The sequence below is a fragment of the Camponotus floridanus genome, unplaced genomic scaffold, assembly GCF_003227725.1.
Source record: "Camponotus floridanus strain SB8 unplaced genomic scaffold, Cflo_v7.5 scaffold98, whole genome shotgun sequence".
In the NCBI taxonomy this organism is placed as follows: Eukaryota; Metazoa; Arthropoda; class Insecta; order Hymenoptera; family Formicidae; genus Camponotus; species Camponotus floridanus.
In genome coordinates, this window is record NW_020229869.1 from 83399 (window position 1) to 104348 (window position 20950).

Sequence of the window (20950 nt, forward strand, 5' to 3'; positions counted from 1 at the left end):
TTATCGAGTTTGGAAATATATCGAGTGTACTTCGCACTCTCTTTCGAATATAATACATATCACATTTAAATATTAATTATCGTGCGCTCGTCCGCAAGATATAATTAACGGATATACATTGATAGATATACATTGAAGACACGAACAGCGAATATCTACTGAAAGACGTTCGATTTATGTTCCGTCCGATTCACTCGTGCATCGCGCGGTACATTAAGAAGGTTTATATTTAATTCCGCTGTTTATTCGCGTTGTTCGTTCGCATAATGTATATTATAGTCAAGAGTGATAAGAGTGAGCGATGTTGATCTATATTCGTCATAGGGAAGTTGAGGCTCGTCGGAGTTGATTATAAATTAACTATTCATCGGAATCGCATTTTAATTCGTGTAGCTCGCGACTCCGGGAAAATATGTACACAGTTCCTCGCTTCTCAAGAAATAACTAATTTAATTATTTATATCTAACAATGACAATTGTTGTGAACACTGAATATTATAATCACAGACAGAGCCTGTGATCCTAGTTATAAATAAACTACGAAACATGTGATTAACATATAGTTTAAGATGCAAACCACAGGACTGATGGACTCTACTTATTTTATTAGCCTAATCCATTTTTACGCGCGGCGAAATGAACAAAAAGATTAATGCGCATTCTTGCTCTTTTTCTTTATCTTCTTTTTCGTATGAGGGTTTGTAACGCCGCGAATGCTCAGATATTATTGTTATTCGTACAGTCGGTGGACTCTGATGCTCGTATCAGTATGCGCGCTGCTGACTGGAGGCTATTATTTTTATACCTTTAATTAACAAGCGTAATATCGAGAAAAAGTATAATCGGCTGCACCGGTACAGCAGCCTCCCGATCCGATAGTTATTAAAGCAAAGCGCTGTCAACTGTATTATATTTTATCTAGTGTCTAGATATATGTATGTCTTATCATTATAGAATTATTAATTGTTTTACGGATATATATACACACATACCGACATATTTGTACATAGACGACGTCGCGATTTATTTAAATAGCTCTAATGTAAATAAATTATCTATAACGAATCTGCGATAATGTGATCCTATTAATAAAATGAAATTACCTAAAGATATTTATTTATTTATTAGTATCCAATTATATATTAATTATGCAATCATGCAATTCTTAGAAATTTGACAGATCATTGCAAAAAAAACGATTGCAAAAGAACAGTTCTGCAGTAAGACACATTATATTTCATCATAGAAATTAAGAAATCGGTATTTTATCGCTTGCGATATAATCATTAGTTATCTGAATTGAGAGAATATAGTGAAACCTTTCAATGAAATATGACAGGTTTAGATATGATATATAATTTAGCGATAATTTTGATATTAATCTTATTACATATATATCTAATTTTATTGCATATTATATAATATTATTACATATTTTTTTAAATTAATTAATTAAAATTAATTAATTATTGATTAATTGCATATATATTTAAGCCTTATTTATATTTATACATATTTTAATATCAAAAGTTATGCCTTGGCTCATTTTTATTGATTGATCAAGAATGTATCGGAGAATATGTAGTACTACTTCCAATAGAAAAAAATTGCCAATATGATAATAATAAAATTTATTTGAAATTTTATTTTTTCTATCTTATTGAGGCGTCAGCACAGACTCGAAACAATTTTTGATAGTTATATAATTACAAGTGACAAATGATACATTTTCTGTGTTTAACACAATTAAAAACCCCTGATTATAAATGCAAGATACAATACAATTATTTAAATAATTAATTATTTAGTACACGTATTGATCCGTTGTAAATTTTTAAGCGGCAGATACTTTTTACTTTTATTCTTGATTTTATAAGTAATTCTTGTAAATATAAAAATACATTATAATTATATGTTTGTGCTGCATGAATACGATAGCATTAAGATATTTTAAACTTAACGCGATAGAGAAGCCGAGGCAATATTATGTAATGTACGAAGAATTATGCCCGTAACAGACATAATTCTTTGTCCCACAATATTATTGTTGAAACAACAATTATATTCCGTAATAATAATAGAGCTCAATGCGACAATATTATCCCACTGTCGTGTTAAATGATGAGCATAGCATTGATTGTCATGCAAAGAATGTGTTTTGCTTTATTACGAAAGAACTCAATTCTTAAAAGACTTTGTTTTTTACACATTTAAAATCTCTAAAATCCTTATTGAAATTCTCGCGCAAAAACTTGACTAAGAAAACAAGCATTTTATTATTTCTTCGCGTGTAAATTCAGACATATGTGACGTACTTTAGCTTTTTTACCTAGTTTCAGGGAATGCAAGCGATTTTAATCGATATCGAGAAAACTTAATATCTCTTGAATGCAAATGTCAAGATTATTCGCGATTACCAAATAATTTTACCAATTGTAATATTATTTTTCAATGAATTTTCTTTGAATGACCGCTTTTTTCTTGACGAAGTGTACGCGTTTTCTGCCGAATTAAATACTGTTTTTGTTAAGCAGTTTTCTAAACTAGGAAAGGTGTTAATAATTTTGAATGCAAACAGGTTAATAGATAATTTATTATCATCAGTTTGCCGAGAACATCGCGAACGAACGTGAGATCCGGATGCTTCGCATCATCAAAGAATTTCAACGACGACGACAGACCTTGTCGAGTTCCAGGCAATGCGCGATATGATCGACAAGTGAGATGATTCAAAAGGTTTTGTTATATTGTTAAGATATATTTCGTGTTATCTACATTCTCGATCTAAAATAACAACAGATCCGAGATCTCAACGAAGGAAAATGCGGAAGATACTCAAGCTGATCAACAGATTCAAGGGGGAGAATACAATCCTTTCGCCAATCGCCCATCCGCACCTCTGACATCGTACGTATGTTTTACATTTTTTTCTACTGTCATTGATTTTTAAAGATTTATTCGATCTTACAATTAGTTTTAAATCAAATTAAACTCCAAATTGAATTCGGATTTAACCAAATCTCTTAAGAAATTATTAAATTTTAATATTATATATATATATATATATATATATATATATATATATAATTTTTTTAATACAATCATACCATAGAGAATATCTTTCACATTAGAAAAAAGATTTCGCCACATACTAAACTATAACATTAAAACACATAAACTATAACATTAAAATTTATTTTGTATAAATCCAAAGTATATATAGAATAAGATATTAACTTATTCTCTATAGTTGGCAAAGTTTTTTAATTGGAAATATGGTTTTAAATCTATTGAAATAATTGAAAATGAAATAATATATCTCTGAATGATTTATCTCTGTTTATTTCCTGGTTAGACTTTATTCTGATTATTCAGTCACATATTTTCAAACAGGAAGGTACATGTAAATTTTTGAAACGCCAACATGTGCTGACATATTATCACCTAATAAGCTTCACTTATGACAAAAGTTGTAATAAAATTGTCGACACATTACTTAAAATCTTTTATTCTTATTCTCATTATCAGCGAGTTCTCAATTAAGTTCATTATTTGATTCTATCATACATATACTATACAATTACATCAAATACTATATAATTACATCAAAAATTTAATACAGTAGATAACATATTATTTATAATCAACTTATCAAATGTTCGTCGAATAGTAATGATAAATGATTCGTCGAATGGCAAATTATCTGAAAAAATGTTTATCGGGACGAATCTCGTGAAACTCTAACAAGTTAACAAGTTTGTATCGAATGATTAAACGTTATCTTATTTTTATAATTGCGCTTATGAAAATATTGTCAAATAAACAGAAAAATTGCACTCGTAATATTCATAATAAAAACCGTTGTAGAGATTTCGCCGCTTTCGTTCATCTGCTCAAGTGCGCGATCGGCACCGGAATACTCTTCCTACCTCATGCTTTCAGAAGAACCGGCTACATGATGTCTATCATTTGCGGCATCGTTGTTGGCGCATTATGCACTCACACGGCCGTCATCATCGTACGTGAACTAATGCGGAAGGCAAAAATTTTTTATTTCGAAATTTTATCGCTAATTCGGAACGCGATAGCAATTAACAAGAGGTAAAAGGAAACCTCTCTCTCTCTCTTTTTTCATCTATGACATTTGGTCTTTCCAATATGACTCAATTGTTTGCGTATCACCGATGAGATAATCTGATAGAGGGAAAGGAAGTTGCTCGCATCCGAATGCATAGACAGGCTCTCTCTTCGGTCTGCAGGTGCAGTGCTCTCAAGTGTTATGTAGGCGCAATCGCGTACCTATGCTGGACCTCGCCGAAACAGCGCAGTTCTCCTTCCAGACAGGTCCGGAGAGGATTCGAAAGTACGCCAGGCTATTCGGCGTAGTTACCAACGTCATCATTTGCTTCGTACACTTTCAGGCCGCCGTGATATACATCTTATACGTGGCCACGTCATTCCAACAGGTATAACAACGCCATGATTATCATGTCGGCAACGGATGTAAAAGAATTGCGTTCATTCGACAATTTTTTATAAATAAAAAATCCGACATATTTCCAATTCCACATATTTACAATTAATCTCAATTTTTTTCAATCTTTAACAAAATTATATCGTACCAACTTGTTTATTTTTTATAAAAGCGTTCAATGGTTTACAATTAAAAATTATTGAGATGTTTTAATTAAGTAAATTACTAAATTGATGGAATTTTATTAACAGATTCCATATTATCTGTGTTAGCTTTTTTTATCATAACAAAAACAAGATTGTAAATTGGAAAAATACGTAAGAAATCTATCTACGAGAAATTGTGATTACTTACATTATTGTTTCATTTGATAAAGAGAATTCTATCTCGTTTTTTAATCTCTCATAGATATCTAATTTGAAGACAATAAATTACTTCGAGATGAATAATGTTCGATATTTCCAGGTGATTGAATTTTTCTCAAACTTCGAGATGAATCCACGAGTTTACATCGTCATTTTTTTCCCGTTCACCTGTGCTCTGGGTTTCGTGCCGAACCTGAAATATTTAGCGCCGTTCTCCATTATTGGCACTCTCTTCTTGAGCCTCGGTATCTGCATCGCATTCTATTATTTTTTCGACGATGTTCCGGATCCTCGTAGATTAAACGTTTTGACGGAAATTCTTCCTGTGCCCATGTATTGCACTATTTTTCTATTCGCTTTACATAATATGACCCTTTATCTGCCATTGGAAAATACGATGAAACATCCCGATCATATGCCACACCTAATTGTTGGCAGCACATTGCTAAACACCGTTATATACCTGATTTTTGGTTTTTCCGGTTACAACAAGTATCCGAATGCCTGCGACACCGTCATCAAGAACTTGCCAATGGAAGAAACGTAGGTATATTAATTTCTACCTTGCAAACCACTCGTATTGCTGTTCACTCGAATTTAATTGATATTACGATATCAAGCATTTATTTGATTGATCAATTATAATGTTCCAGTTGAGAAACTGCCTGCTCTCTCTTTTTTCATTCATAATTGAAACTTATTTAAAGAAGTTACGTCATCGCGCGAGTTTTTTCTTTCAGAAAAATTTATCATTCGTTTAAAAATTGCGAATAAATTCGTTACCAAAGATGATTAAACTGTTTATATCACCGTTCAACGATCGACAAATATATGCCATCTATTTGAAACGACAGCTGTATAATTAATAGTAACCGGTGTGAACCGGTGATCATAAAACAGGATGTGTTTAACATTTGCGTGGACTCGAGCGTATCTGTTTAGTATAATTTATTTCATACATTCTGTGTATTTTGTAAAGTCATATAACGAGGATATCTATGACGAATCCTTCAAATAAATTCAAGCGGAATTTAATAAAAAAAGAATCAGCCAACCGAAAAAATTGCACGTACATACGATTCTGAGGGTTACCTTTGCCCGTCGTAGATCTAAGCAATATTAATTTATCAAATTACCATAAAACATTGAATTTTGATAAGAAGGAAAAAATACAATCTAATAATATCAAGCATATTACTGTTCTTTTCTAGGAATTATTTGATCACAATCTATATTAAACTTATGACATCGATCGCGTGATGCTCATGATCGAGACATTTCAATCTTTTAGTTATTAAATCGGTTACACTCATCTGTAAGTAGCTAGCGATTTTAAAACATGATGTAATTTATTTTATAATTTTGTTATCAAAATATTCCCTTGATTTAACTGTACCTATATATTCAATGATTACAAATTTATCAAGTTTACGTATTTTTTTAATTATATAATTTCAATTTTAATAGTACATATATATGCAATATATACTACCATAATAGATTATTTTCATCTAAATTATATGCATAATTTATATACATAAATCTATAGTTGTAACGTCAATTCTATTTAAACATCAATCAATCTCTTTTAATGAACGATAATAATCGCTTTGCGAAATGTATATCGCGAGTGTTAAACGTATCTCCTGCATCAAAATATCGCCCGACGATAATTTCTATCGATCGCAGACTCGTTTCAAAATTAAAATTCATGGTCAATCTCATAGTGCTTTACAAACTCGTTTTATGCTTATGCATTGCAGCCTGGCACAGGTAGTCAAGATAGCCATTTCTTTATCGGTGCTGTTTACTTTGGGGTTGGCATACTACGTTCCAATCAGCGTGCTGTGGCCGATGATTCGCTCGAGAATCGTCACGAAGAGTTCGCTATATCATCGGTTGTACGAAACCTCGCTCCGGTTAAGCGGCATAATCGGAACCAGTAAGCATGTCACGATACGACACGAATGTTGAATGTAATTGTCAGGAAGTAAGTTGTCCTTTTCGGTGCATAGCACTGCTGGCCATCGCCGTGCCCCAAATGGTACCTTTATTGGGCCTGTTGTCCGCCTTGGGCATATCGACGATCATGCTGCTGATACCCATACTAATCGAAATGTCGACTAAGTGGGCGGAAGCCACGAGGCCGATGTTCGCGAAGAACATTGTTATTTTCATCGTGTGGCTGCTAATCTTGGTGCGATTCTTCTCTGAAATAATAAGCGAGAATAAAACGTGAAAAAATATAATCATAGGATTTGATTCTCTGCGAAACCTTGAGAAATTTATATAATCTTATTTTAAGTTTCCTATTTAAATAATTAGAATTCATTTTCTTCAAGTTAGAAAATCTATTTAGATCTCCGAACTCTTTATCCTTGAAAAAAATATCAAATTATTAAATTAATTAAATTAATTAAATTAATATTAAATTAAATTAAATTTTATTTTACAATAGATACTTAGATACTTTCTCATTTCAATTGATCGGTTGTATTAAATTATCAGTATATAGATATATTATTTATTTGAAACATTAAATTTATTTTTAATTTATGTATCGTAATATTTGAATAATGCAATGTGTTTGTTTACTTTATTTTGTGTTATTTTACAGATTTTCGGAACGATAGAAAGCACACGGTCAATTATTAGAGAATATAGTGGGATAAAACAAGAAGAATGCTGATCGATAGCCTGTGACTTAACAGACTTTTATTAATATAAAGCTATAAAGATGCTGCTGTATTACACGAAAAAGCTTGAAAATACTTGAATATTGAGAATGCAAAGAATCACGTAACAAGCCATGAAAGAAGTTTTTAACGCAGCAAAGCAAAAGGATGAAGCAAATAAAGTATATCGGAGATTATTTATTCCTTCTTTCGACTAAGACTTGTCTGTGGAATGTTTCGCGCGAAAAAAAATATATGTTTTACTCAATTTGCTTTCATGACACGAGCGTATTGGTCAATTTACGACTTGGTTTCCTCGATTCTAAGTACGTGAAATATGATTACATAATTGATATGGATATCGACGATCTTTTATTCTCGTAAAAACTAAAACTTGTGACATTTACATTCCGGCCGGACACCTTCAATTTACGCTTAAGCCAGTGTTTACGTAAAGCACGTGACAAGACGGTTTTATGTCGTTTGCAATGTGAAAACAAGAGCGGCAGCTTACAATGAGAAACTGCATTGCAATGTAGCAATCAAAGATCGAAAGGAGGTGGTAGGGCGTCAGAGACCTTCTTGCAAGGAGACGAAAGAGAGATAGCGAAAGAGCTCGTGCTATGAATGAAAGAAGATGAGGATAAGGTGAAAGGGAACATGTACGAGATTCAGAGGCGCGAATCGAGTTGATCGCAGTCGAATAACCGACGTTCCTACGAAAGGGGAATTTCCCGTGTGCGAATAAGTGATTTAGTATTCTTCAGGATTTGACGAAAGTGTCGACGATTCTCAGATTCGAGCAGCTCGTCGTTTTTATCGTTCATTTTAAAATGTCATTAATTAATTAAGTAATTAAGTAATTATCAATTAATTACGCGGGTGCTAATGCTTGAAGGAGAATAAAAGCACAATGAAAAGCGGATACAATTCCATGAGATTTAGGTGAAGGATAAAGAACATAAAAGTAGAAAACGACGTTATTGTATGGTCGAGTACATTTCGAGAATATAATTTCGGTGAATTCGGATCTCGATTGTTTCATTCCAAGAAATGATTATTCATCGCGTTACAAAAATTCAGATATAAATTTTTAAAAGAGTTCGAATGTTACTTTGCATAGTAGAGATATTTACTTTGCATATTAGAAATTTATTTATTCTCTATTTTTCAAAGAGATGTTTTGAATATTATTTTACGCATATTATATACATTTTTATCTTCAGAAAATTTATACATCAAACTTTATTTAATTCTCTCTCTTTTACTTGGCATACAATTTTTCTATTTTATAAAATTTGCATTCAATTTGCAATTTTCTATTTATGAAAATTTGCATTCTGATAATAGTTTTGTCAACAGTATGAATTGAATAAAACAACCAATAACCTTCTTTAGAGCGAGAAAAATATCTTATTTAAAAAACTTTCCAAATGAATGACAAATGACTTTTAAATTTTTTAATGCACACACACACACAAATTGATTGTTAAATGGAATATTTTTTAAATGGAATATTTTGGATGGAATAATTTTTTGTATACACATACATTTATAATATTTATGAAAAATACTGATAAATGAATTTATTGAAATTACATTTTAATTTCTTTAATTTCTTTAATTTCTTTTATTAATCTATCGTGTGTATTTCAAAAGAATGTCCAATTGAGCACAATATAGATCGCCGCTATCTACTCCCTCTCTTCCTGGTGTATACGCACGAGCGAGGAAGCTTATGCTCGGTAGTCACTCACGTGTACATTGACTGTTCGTATATATACCTGGCTAACGTTGAAGAAACTTGCCCAGTCGTGTGCGGTCTGTTACTGTTTCGCTACAATATCGTCGTCCTCGTCCCGTTACCTCGTTGTTGGACCATCATTGGACAAAGAAGCCCAATATCCTGCAGCGATTCATTCATGAATCATCACTCATCGATTATTTGAATATCAGACGAAGAAGAATCATCATTTTTTGGATGACCGCGATTATTGATAAATTTATTATACATTCATTGAGAGAAGAAAATATCTCCATTGTGAAAATATTAGCAATAATTTTCAATAGTGTTTAAAAGCATCGAGCACTAAATGACTCATCAAATAATTTATTGTTGGAATCAAAATTTTCAATAATAAAACTACAATTTGTCATCGTCGCCAAAGAGAAATCTATCATCTTGATGAATCTGGATCGTTTTGTTGTGCGATATCTTAAATTATTCCACTTCTGACACAAGAAATCGCGCTCAACGCTGATTCCCGACATCGATAATAAACAGTGTCCAGTTTTTAATCACCGCCAGGAAAAATCATCCGATCATTATCATTTTGCGGAATATATTTACCGGATGTCTAATTTACTTGGATTTCGCCGGAAATCTCGTAAATCATACCTGGAGATATGTCCACTGATTGCTTTATAATCTAACGATAAGATATTATCTCGTTGTATTATAAACATAGCACTTAGCAAAAAAAGCCAGAAGAATATGAAACCTTGAATAGAACGTACGATTTTAGAGCGCATGCGAGCACTTTGCGTTTCGCGAAAAGTGAGGAAGAAAGAAAGAGATAGAAAGAAAATAGACGACTCTTTGGAGAAAATAAACAAATAGTGTGTTTAAATTGAACGTTGAATTGAATTGAAACACAAGCGAATTGACAAGAATAATAATGTAAATCGGAAATTTAATGTTTTTTAACATTGTCAAGGAAAGAAGTTCACATTCGTTGTAAGTTAAGTGTGTTGTTCAACATATTTACGTCATAACATACAAGAGTAAGTACGATTTTAATATGTAAGTCACGTTACGTATTCTAAAAAATTTTCTACATCATTATTTTTAAAAAATTTATCTACATCGTTAAATTTATTTATTTAAATTTATTTAAAATTATTTAAAATTAATTTATTTACATTCAATTTATGGATTATCAGACTTTATTTTAATTATAAAGATATTGCTAGACAAAAAAATTTTCGTATGTAGCATATAAATGGTATTTAAGAAATATATCCACGATAATATATGTATTATTATTTCAGCCTTGATAAATTATCAATAACTTAGTAATTTAAAAAGTAACTCTTGATAAGTTATCAACAACTTAATAGTTTTAAAAATAATTCTAAGCGCTACGTGTCTGCTTATGAATGACAATTTGTCGCATAACTTCTCAACATACATAAAAGAAATAATATGTAAATTCTTTTCTAATTATACACACGATTTACTTAAGATACTCTATCGAATTTTTAATATAATATATGAAATTTTGTTAAAAGTTTTAATTGTATTGTAATCGATACGAAATTTTTACATAAAATAAAATGAACTAAAAAAATTAATTTAAAAACAATTATAATGTAATTGTAAAATTTACATATATGCATATATTTTGTAAATCAGTTTGAAAATTTTTTATTGTGAGTTTTATCTCTAATTTATAATTCAAGTTTTTGATTATATGCTAAATATTTTTCATTAAAAAAAGATGTAGCGAGATCATTATATATGTCTCATAAATATTGCTACGCTATATATTAAAATCATGAAATGCTACAAAGATCCTGCTAATATTTGCGAAGATATTAAGTGGGCGCGCAGTAGTTGATCCTTCTGTAAGTGAATGTTCGCATTACGACAGAAAGAGTACAGATTTACGAGAGAATTGAGCGATAACAACTTCTATGAGTGATTATTCTGATAAGTACAAGATTAACATTGATTTAATTCTACTCGACGCGTACACATGCTCTTTGGAATTAGCATGATGAATGATCAATCCGATAAAATAAAAACAGTGCACGCTAAAAATAATATTTACAAATTCTAATTTTAATTATAATTATGTCATAAAGGTTAATTATTGTCCGAAATAAATGATTAAAATATCATAAATTTTAATTTTTTTTCGTTCAATACCGATGGATATTTTTCATAGGAAATTTGTGTAACATTACATTACATTAATATTATATTATCCTTTGTACAATTAATCCTAACTTGTGAAAGTTAGAAAGTTTCAACTTTCAGGCAACTTAATTTTTTGTCATAGAAGGTAAAAATAATATCCTTAATAATAATAGGATCTTTCGCAAGACAACGATCGTTTACTATAAACGCATGTAGGCATAGGACAGTAATTATTCATTAAATGATTAATATCTGAATATAGAAAGTATATATGTAACTTTTGGGATTTTATATATTAAACTATTTACAAAAGTTTATATGATCTATAGAAAATCAATGCGAAAAATACAAGAGTTAAAAACTACAGTCTGTCCTGTAAAATATCATTTAATAAAATTCTTTCAAAATCACATTTCAAGAATAATAAAATTTAGATATCTTATAGTATTCTCGGAAATGAGAATCTATATCTTGGTTAATGCATAAAGTAAAATATATACATGTCTTGTTACGCGTTTTAATTTTCGCGAATTATTAATCTTTAAAAATTTTACGCACTACCATCCGCGGTGGCTCTTAATTGATCTTTTCTTGTATATAGTGTTGTATGATGTTGTTTAATACATAACAGAGCCTAATTCTTTATCAATTTATTAATTTATTAATAAAATTTACTTATTCTTTTACTTATTTTTGATTTATAACTTATCATAAGTCTTCTATGAATTAATCTAGTTCGTTAAAATTAATTACTGACTAATTTATAAAGAATTTATAAGTTATAAAATTTATTCACGTACTTTTACATTTTATCTTAATATGACTCATGCAGATAAAAACATTAATATAACTTTTTAAGCTATATATTATAGCTATATATAATATAATTTAATATAGCTATATTAATACTTTTAACTGCACGTATCATGTTGAGGTATAATAAACTGAAGAAAAATTTTTTTTATTCTTTTTGTAATTTTATTAATGTGTGAAGCTAAACAAAGTATAATTTATTGTAAAATTTATAGTAATTAATAAAATTAACATTATAGTATTATATATAAAGTTTTATAAAGTATTAAAATAAATCATTAAAAAAGAATTTTTATATACTTAATCATAGATTTTTAATTGTTATTATAATTATATTATATAATAATTATATTATTATAAATTTTTCGGTAATTTTTAATATATATTTTTTCAAATAAAATTTTAAATTGTCACCATTAATTGTAAATAAGGATCTCTTCTTTACATATTCTCGGCATGTCCTTTGTGACCTTTCTATATTGAAATATTTATGAGACGTAATCTTTCAATTATGCGAATCCTTCTATTCTACTCGTTCAAACGCATTCAAGGATTCCCCAAGGATTGCCAATTACAAATTACAATTCATCCGCAATGTGCGATCACAGTAGATCCGTTCACATAATGCTGGGACATTTTATCTGCCACTTTTACGTAAAATGGCGAAAGCAGATCAAGTAAATTGGTCGCGCTATCGACTGGTTACAATCTCGAGTGCAACAGATTCTCTTGCACAACTCTGCCTTTTTTATTTCTCATTAATTTCTCAAGCGAATCTCAGTTCGAGTTGTCCATCGAATCGTAATTCGCGAAAAATTTTCGTCATCGGCCATTAAATTGTGTGTTAGCTTTTATCGGCAAATAAATGTCAGAGAAACTTTTGAGAAAATTGGTCAAGGTGAAGCATCATAACGCTCATTTATTGCACATATTGCGTATATACACAAACATCGTATCTGTTTTTTTTTTACATAACTGATTATTCTGCCGATAATAAGCGCGCATCAAATCATTGTTTATTCCACATTCCAATTCTTCATTATTTTCATTAACATAATCGACATCTTAGTAAATCGAAACATTTAATAAAAATTGATATAATAATCGAGATTTTATAATTTGCTAATAGCTAGTAATTTTTATAAGTTGCGAGTCATAACTCAGGATAAATCTTCGTAATCTTTCAAGTGATTCATAATCACTTATACAATATAAAATTTTTATACTGGATTCTGATTAAGTAAAATTGATATTTATTCTTTTTATCAATGTTTGTTCAATCTTTACATTTTTGAAAAATTGTGAATCCAAGTAATATAAATTGATAATTAAAAGTGATATAAATCTAAAACTTAATTAAAAAGTGCTAATCTTATCACAAACGAAGTAATATCAAAAATATTCCTAGATTTGTTTAATTCAAGTGTCTTTCAATATTGACATTACATAACTACCACAAGAGCAATAGGATTAAACAATTCTTAATCTCAAAAGAATTTTAGTACTTCTTGTGCGATTAAATAAATATTGCACATAATGCCATTTCTTTTCTTGCAATTCTTTCGCAATTAGGAAGCATAAGAATTTAATCAATATGTGTATTATCGTGGATGATATCAGATAATTGCATGAGGAAAAAGTTGCTTTCAAAATAACAATCAACGTGTTTGTTTTCATCGCTCCTGAAGAAACTTTGCGGATTGTATTAATTTATGTCAGTACAATTCTCAAGCAATATTTATTTAATAATATATTTTATATTTACGATGAAATGTGTGTATATAGCGAAGAAATATGTTTTCAAACAGCATACTTGAGCCGATGACGTTTATCAGATGCATCTGATTTGATACGTTTACAATTCACGTTGTTTTTAATCGTAAGATTATCGAGCTAGATAAAGTTTAATACAATTGACAATATAATAGAAAAAAAAATTTAATGTTACTTTATTTTTCCATATAATTTTTCCATATAATTTAAAATGTGTTTATTATATAATAACTAGAATTATATAAAATAACTATTCATATTAAATATATTAACATTTTAATAATTTTGAAACATTTTGTAATAATTTATATCTTCTATATATTTTATATCGTAATATTTGATTATTGTAAAACTAAATTTTTACATCAAATTGTTATTCTTAGGAAAACCATGGGTCGTAACGAGAAAAAGGAGTCAGCTACTAATATGAAGGAATTCAGCAGCAGGTACTTTCGTTATTTCATTAATCTTCGATGCAACAAAATATATAAATATTGATTAGAATGTATATGTCATTGATTACGTTGTAAAAAATTTTATCGATACTGATGTTTTGTCGAAATTATGCAAATCATATGATAACGATTAATATAAGCAAAATTGATGAAAACTTTCTCAATAAATAGAGCTATCATTTTCGCGGCATTAATTGATAACGATTTCTATATACGCGATGTCTGTAAAAGTAATCATTATTGATTGATGATAATTGACATGGAATGCGATCATATCGCGTTTACGTAAGATAAGTTTTGTATAAACTCGATTTTTCCCTCCAATACTCATTGGTGCCTGTTTCTACCTACGTCATTTAACTTTAATTTTAGCTAAACTCACTCTTCGTCTCTTTCTGTTTTTTTAGAAAAAGACGAAGAATGAGTTAAGCTAAGATTAAAGTTAAGCGACATTAGAAACGGCCATAAGTGTGTTAATTATTAGTTATCAAACTTGACGCATGAGATTGCGAATATTTGCCGGAAATATTTTTCTCCTTATATACAATTATATATTATGCATTGTCTATCAAAATATAATGCATTACAATATTGAGCCTAAAAAAGCAATATAACGAGACAAAAATATCTTCTAGAAATCGAATATCTATCTTTGCATAAATATTTCTATGATGTTTTATGAAAAATATTATTATTATAAGAATAAAAGAAAGAAAAAATAATCTATTGCTAAGCTTTATTATTAATTATGACTATAATATAAATAGAAAAGAGATCATAGTGTGTAAATACAAAAGATTAAATGAAAAATAAAGAAAAAAGAAAAGAAATGTTAGAGAGAAAGATTAGGAATCTCTCTTTCTCGATTTAGATTTATTTTTCTAATATCCTTATAATTTTATATGTTTCTATTGCTCCTTTTTTATTTCGTTGCTTAAAGCATCTTTAAACTTTAATTTTATTTAATAATTCATATTCCTTATTTTTAGCACGACAATAACTCCGATTGTTATAAATGAATATAACGAAAAAGATGAACTGTACGATCCCTTTGAGAATCGTGATAAGCGGAATGCAACTTCGTAAGTTTCGTTCTCAAGCCTTTATCAGCAAATTGACATGTATCTTTTCCTGATAATAATATCTTTTCCTGATAATACCGTACATTTTGTGGTTGTTGAACATTCAAATTATTAGATGATAATTATATTCGCCTATATGTTTAAGGATATGTGAAAGTGCAAATTCATTGCTTAATCTTAAGAATATAATCTCTTCCTTTGATTATCGGCAAAATATAAAATTGCCTATATTGCGATAAGAAATCGCAATTTATACATGTTTAATAATCTTAATACATTCGAATAATAATGACAGAAATATAATAATTATAATTCATAACAATAAATTTCATTTATTGTTAGAATTATAAGAAAAAATCTTTAGAAAAAATTCATTATTTTTAAGACAATTTTCCCCATAAAATAATAAATATAAAGATTATATTTATTTTATGATATAACGATATTAATGCACACAATTTGTATCATGCAAATTCATTCCTTCTAATTCGAATTCTATTAGCAATATATATAATTTTCTATAATTAAATTGCATTTTGCACTTGTACTGAAATAAAATCCGATTAAAATCATAGCTTTGCGTTTCAGGGATCTAGGCGCTTCAACTCATCTCTTGAAATCCTCTCTAGGAACGGGGATCCTGGCCATGCCGAGTGCGATAAAGAATGGAGGATTGGTGTTCGGTGGAATCGGCACAATCGTAATCGGCATTATTTGCGCCCATTGCGTGCATATACTAGTGCGTACGTCTCACATACTTTGTCGGCGTACTAAGACGCCGCAGATGACATACGCTGAGACGGCGTACGCGGCCTTCTTCTGTGGGCCCAAGTCGGTCAAGCCCTGGGCGAACGTCAGCAAAATATTTGTGAACGTAGCGCTATGCGCGACGTACGTGGGCGGTTCGTGTGTCTACATCGTGTTCATTGCCACGTCCCTTAAGCAGGTACGCACCTTGCATAATTTATGATCGCATGATATTGTCCTTGCTGAGACGTGTTCTTACATGATGAGCGTAATTTATCGATACATTTTGCCTTATACCAATTTAAAATGTAAAGTAATATGTACGAGAAAATTTTTTCAGTAATTAGAAATTTTTCAATATATCATTTATATCGATTATCACTTGTATTTGTCGTCGTAGGCAATTTGATGACTTATGATTTTTACAATTTCCAACAATTGCGATACTGAATGAGTAATTTTTCTATACATGAGAATTATTACATTTCCTAATTAAAATTAATTATTAATATTATCAATATAATGATTAAGAAATTCATGTTTGATGACAGAAAATAACATAATTGCTATTTATTTAAATATAATCATTGCTCAGTTTGATCATTTCATAATTACAAAATTTCTTTTTACTTTCATAACTTGATAATGTATCGCAAAGTACACAAATTATTTTCTAATTATCTCTTTCAATTATCTAATAAAAAAATTATCTTATTTACTTTATATTATTATTTTCTTAGATTGCGTCTTGTTTTATCTTTCTGTTTTCGAAGATAAAAGATTGTCACACAATTCAAATTATATTATAATAAAAGTAACATGAAATATTTAAACAAATCTATTGACAGTAGGAATAGCAATAATTTTAAGAATAAATATTTATAAATAGAATTTCATAAATACGAATATTTCATTGCTTAAATCTTAAATGATACATTAGTTTAATAGAAAAATGTTTAATAGGAAAAATACTCCATTGCACTTTGAAGAAATGGCTCTGTCTGTTTTTTTTGTGAGCATGCAAGTATCTTTTCCCTCTGTGAAACTATGTCGCAATGTTGCCTCGAGCCCTTCCATAAGTCGCGCGACCGATTTTTCCTGTCATTGGTGTGCATCTCGTTTTCTCTCATCAGGTCACGGATTTCCGCACCGGGAGGGATATAGACGTACGTTTGTACATCGTCTCATTGATCCCGGCATTGGTGCTGCTCGGTCAGGTGCGGAATCTGAAGTACTTGGTACCGTTCTCGATGCTGGCCAACATCTTCATGATAACCGGCTTCGGGATCACGCTCTACTACGTCTTCAGCAATGTTAAATCGGTCGAGAATGTCAAGCTGTCCGCGCCAATCGAGCACTTGCCCCATTTCTTCGCGACTGTGATATTCGCTATCGAAGGTATCGGCGTTGTAAGTAAAGTTTTCTATGTTATCAATATATTTAATCGCATTTCTTGACATCTTCCGCATCCTCAAGTCTAATCATGATCGCGATCACAGGTCATGCCCGTGGCGAACAATATGAAAAATCCGCAACATTTCCTGGGATGTCCTAGCGTACTTAATATTACGATGACAATAGTAGTAGCTTTGTATGCAGTGATGGGAATATTCGGTTACCTCACATACGGCGAGGCAGTAGAGGCCAGCATCACATTAAACGTACCCACTGAGGAAATGTGAGTAAATTGTATCTTTTTTGTTAAATATTTCATCATGGTGTGTTGTAGACTAACAAAGGGCAATATTTCAGTCTTGGTCAAGTAGTGAAGCTCCTCATTGCCGCGGCCGTTCTCTTTACATACGGATTACAGTATTTCGTACCGCTCGAAATCATATGCAATTCCATTAAACCCTTGATATTCAATCACAATTACGCGGTCATGACTGAGACATTAGTGAGGCTAGGAATGGTGATAATAACAGGTAAGATGTTTTCATTCTGATTTTTTCTGATTGCAGATGAAATTTAATAGAATAATTACCGAGAAATAAATTTGAGCTGATTAAGCAAATGATTAGAATTTGTATTAGAGTGCTTGATAATTCAATAGAAATTTTTAGAAGAATTTATGAACAATAATATATATGAAATAAATCACAATGAGAGACATTGTTAGATACAAATGACTGATCGCAAGCACAAGTAATTCCTTACGCGATTGAAAAAAGAATGTGGCACATGTTGTAAACGAACAGAAATTTGGCAAAAAACGCATGACACAAGTTACTCACAATATTCGACGATTCGTATATTCTTTCATATTCCGATGTAAAAAGAAGTTAAAGATTTAAAATAAATTAAGCTTATCCGTGTATTTTTTCAGATTCCTTTTTGTCATAGATTCCTTTTAAAATTTTCTTCTTCACATTGTATATTTTTTATTGATTTTTTAACTAAAAAATGTATAGATTAATTACATATAGATGAAAGAAAAATTGATAATTTTTAACATTGTATACATACAATACAAAAATAGTTCTAATTTTTATCTTATCATTAATTAGTTTCCATATTATGACGTAAATAATCTATCATGATGTAAGTAGTCATAATACTTAAAGAGCATTTTTCAAATGTTATTCGCACTTAAGAAACAATTCCATATTTCTGTAATTTTCCTACGAACTTTAATATGTTTTCATCTTTGTGACAAAGAATTATATACTACCTGGCAGTCGCAAGATTTTCATAACAATAGGATCTTTTTGTACCTGCCGACAATATTCCAACGAGACAAAGAAACTATTGTCGAATCACGATGAATCACGTGCTCTCAGTAGAAGATTGATCGAAGATCCGTTTAAATGATGTCACCCACTTATTTCGCGCATGTATATCCACGATACATCTTTTTGTTATCAAACGCACTGAGAAAGGAACCGCCTACCTGTATATTTGTCTCGGCTCGGGTCAGTTTGCAATAGACTTGATCTAGTTCGGATTGATCTATTTGACTTAATTTCTCTCCGCCATCTTCGAAGTTCTTTTTCTCAGAACCCAGTAGATCAAGAAACTTATAGACGTCATAGATGTCTAAATATCGCAAAAAATGTGCAATTTATTTTTAGCCACTTAATTAATATTGATATTTAATTAATATGTATCTTTATATCATATTTGTTAGAATTATTTTTGACTTACACAAATAAACACGTTCTTCATTAATTTTGTCGAATAATAGAATACAGTGAAGGTAATGCATCATACAATAAAAGTATCATCAAACTTACAATAATAGCAATGACATTTTTTTGATAAATTAAGAATAATTTTATGTATATATTTTTAACTTTAAATGTAATTTTGTAATATAATAATCGATATATTTACGATATTTACAGTGATCGTCGCGGTAGTGGTGCCCAAGCTGGACTTGTTTATCTCTCTAGTCGGCGCAATTTGTTTTTCCATCCTCGGCCTCAGCATCCCAGCTGTCATCGAGACGGTCTCATGTTGGGAGAATCATTTAGGCAGCTTCAAATGGCGACTATGGAAAAATTCCCTTATACTTTTGTTCGCATTATTAGCGTTAGGATTCGGTACATGGGTCTCAGTGTTAGATATAATAAAGTATTATAAATAAGAATAAATTTTACATAAATATTTTAGACAGAGAGAGAGGAATTTTTTCTCAATTTTCTATACATTTGGAAATATCGACAAAAACAACGCAAGATTTTCTGAAGTAGCTAATTAATACTATTTTTATATGTTAAATAATACATGCGTGAATTAAGTGATATCAGTATTATTTGCATTGTTAGTTTAATCATTGTTTAATCATTAGTTTAATCACTGTTCTCGATCACTAGAATCGAAATTGAAATATGAAAATCATTGAGATGCGTATGCCATAATAAACGCAATTTTAATAAAATGGACTAAGCAATATAAATAAGATGTGTATCTTTAGCAAGAGAAGATGCGTATTTTTAGCATCTCTTTTATTTTTATAATAAATTCTTAAAATTCTTAGAATTGAATTTTATATTGCTTTCGTACTTATGTAGAGCAGGCAATTTTATGTTGTAAATAATATCACCACTAGAAACTTTGCAAATAGATGAATGTATATAATATTTACTGTGTAAAAACAAAATGCGATAACTGTGAATATTCTTGCAAAAATAACGCAAAATTAAATAATTTATAACGTTACGTTGACTTCCAACAAAAAGTAAAAAATCTTTCGAATTAAAGTTTCAATTAAAGATACCTTTACTAAGAAGAATTTTTACCTTTTTACCTTTACTAAGAAAAATTTTTCCTCGCCAAATTTTTACAACATCGTTGACTTCTAGCATTGCAATCGCATTCCAACGTACATATGTGCATTACGGAAATGCCGCGATTTACTTTGTGCATTATTGTCCGTTGCACTTAACAGATGACGTGACAATCGCTGCAGCGATCCCTCTCTAGAGTCGCTTTATTCGTCGCTTTATTTCGAGCGCCATTTTTACTTTGGAGACGCGATTCGCCGACGAGATATTTTATTCTATTTCGTGGACATATCGGTACGAACGGGACAGTATTTTATATAAAAGCGAAAGTAATAATATGTACGTATTTATTCACTTGTCCAAAAAGCACACGATCGTGTTATATTCTAGGCAGAAATAATTTCATATATCGAATTCA

The 20950-nt window shown here is 30.2% G+C and overlaps 2 protein-coding genes across 3 annotated transcripts; both read left to right on the top strand.

Annotated features, from left to right (window-relative positions):
- The first annotated feature begins 4169 nt into the window (after window positions 1–4169).
- LOC109609784 (proton-coupled amino acid transporter-like protein pathetic) lies at window positions 4170–9336 on the top strand. Of its 2 annotated transcripts, XR_002192423.2 has the most exons (6): window positions 4170–4466; window positions 4940–5382; window positions 6603–6781; window positions 6855–7036; window positions 7457–8459; window positions 9174–9336. XR_002192423.2 is itself a non-coding variant. In XM_020026643.2 (5 exons), exons 1-5 carry the CDS (start codon window positions 4302–4304, stop codon window positions 7526–7528), a joined length of 1041 nt encoding a protein of 346 aa, XP_019882202.2. In that variant the 5' UTR covers window positions 4170–4301; the 3' UTR covers window positions 7529–8629. The 2 variants fall into 2 exon arrangements, 1 of the variants encoding a protein (XP_019882202.2); XM_020026643.2 differs by lacking the exon at window positions 9174–9336 and having other exon boundaries at window positions 7457–8629.
- A 300-nt stretch (window positions 9337–9636) lies between these two features.
- On the top strand, window positions 9637–20190 carry LOC105248495 (proton-coupled amino acid transporter-like protein pathetic). The gene is made up of 8 exons (XM_011253310.3): window positions 9637–10298; window positions 14406–14468; window positions 15467–15559; window positions 16148–16505; window positions 17440–17715; window positions 17806–17984; window positions 18059–18231; window positions 19651–20190. Exons 2-8 carry the CDS (start codon window positions 14413–14415, stop codon window positions 19890–19892), a joined length of 1377 nt encoding a protein of 458 aa, XP_011251612.1. The 5' UTR covers window positions 9637–10298; window positions 14406–14412; the 3' UTR covers window positions 19893–20190.
- Window positions 20191–20950: the final 760 nt, after the last annotated feature.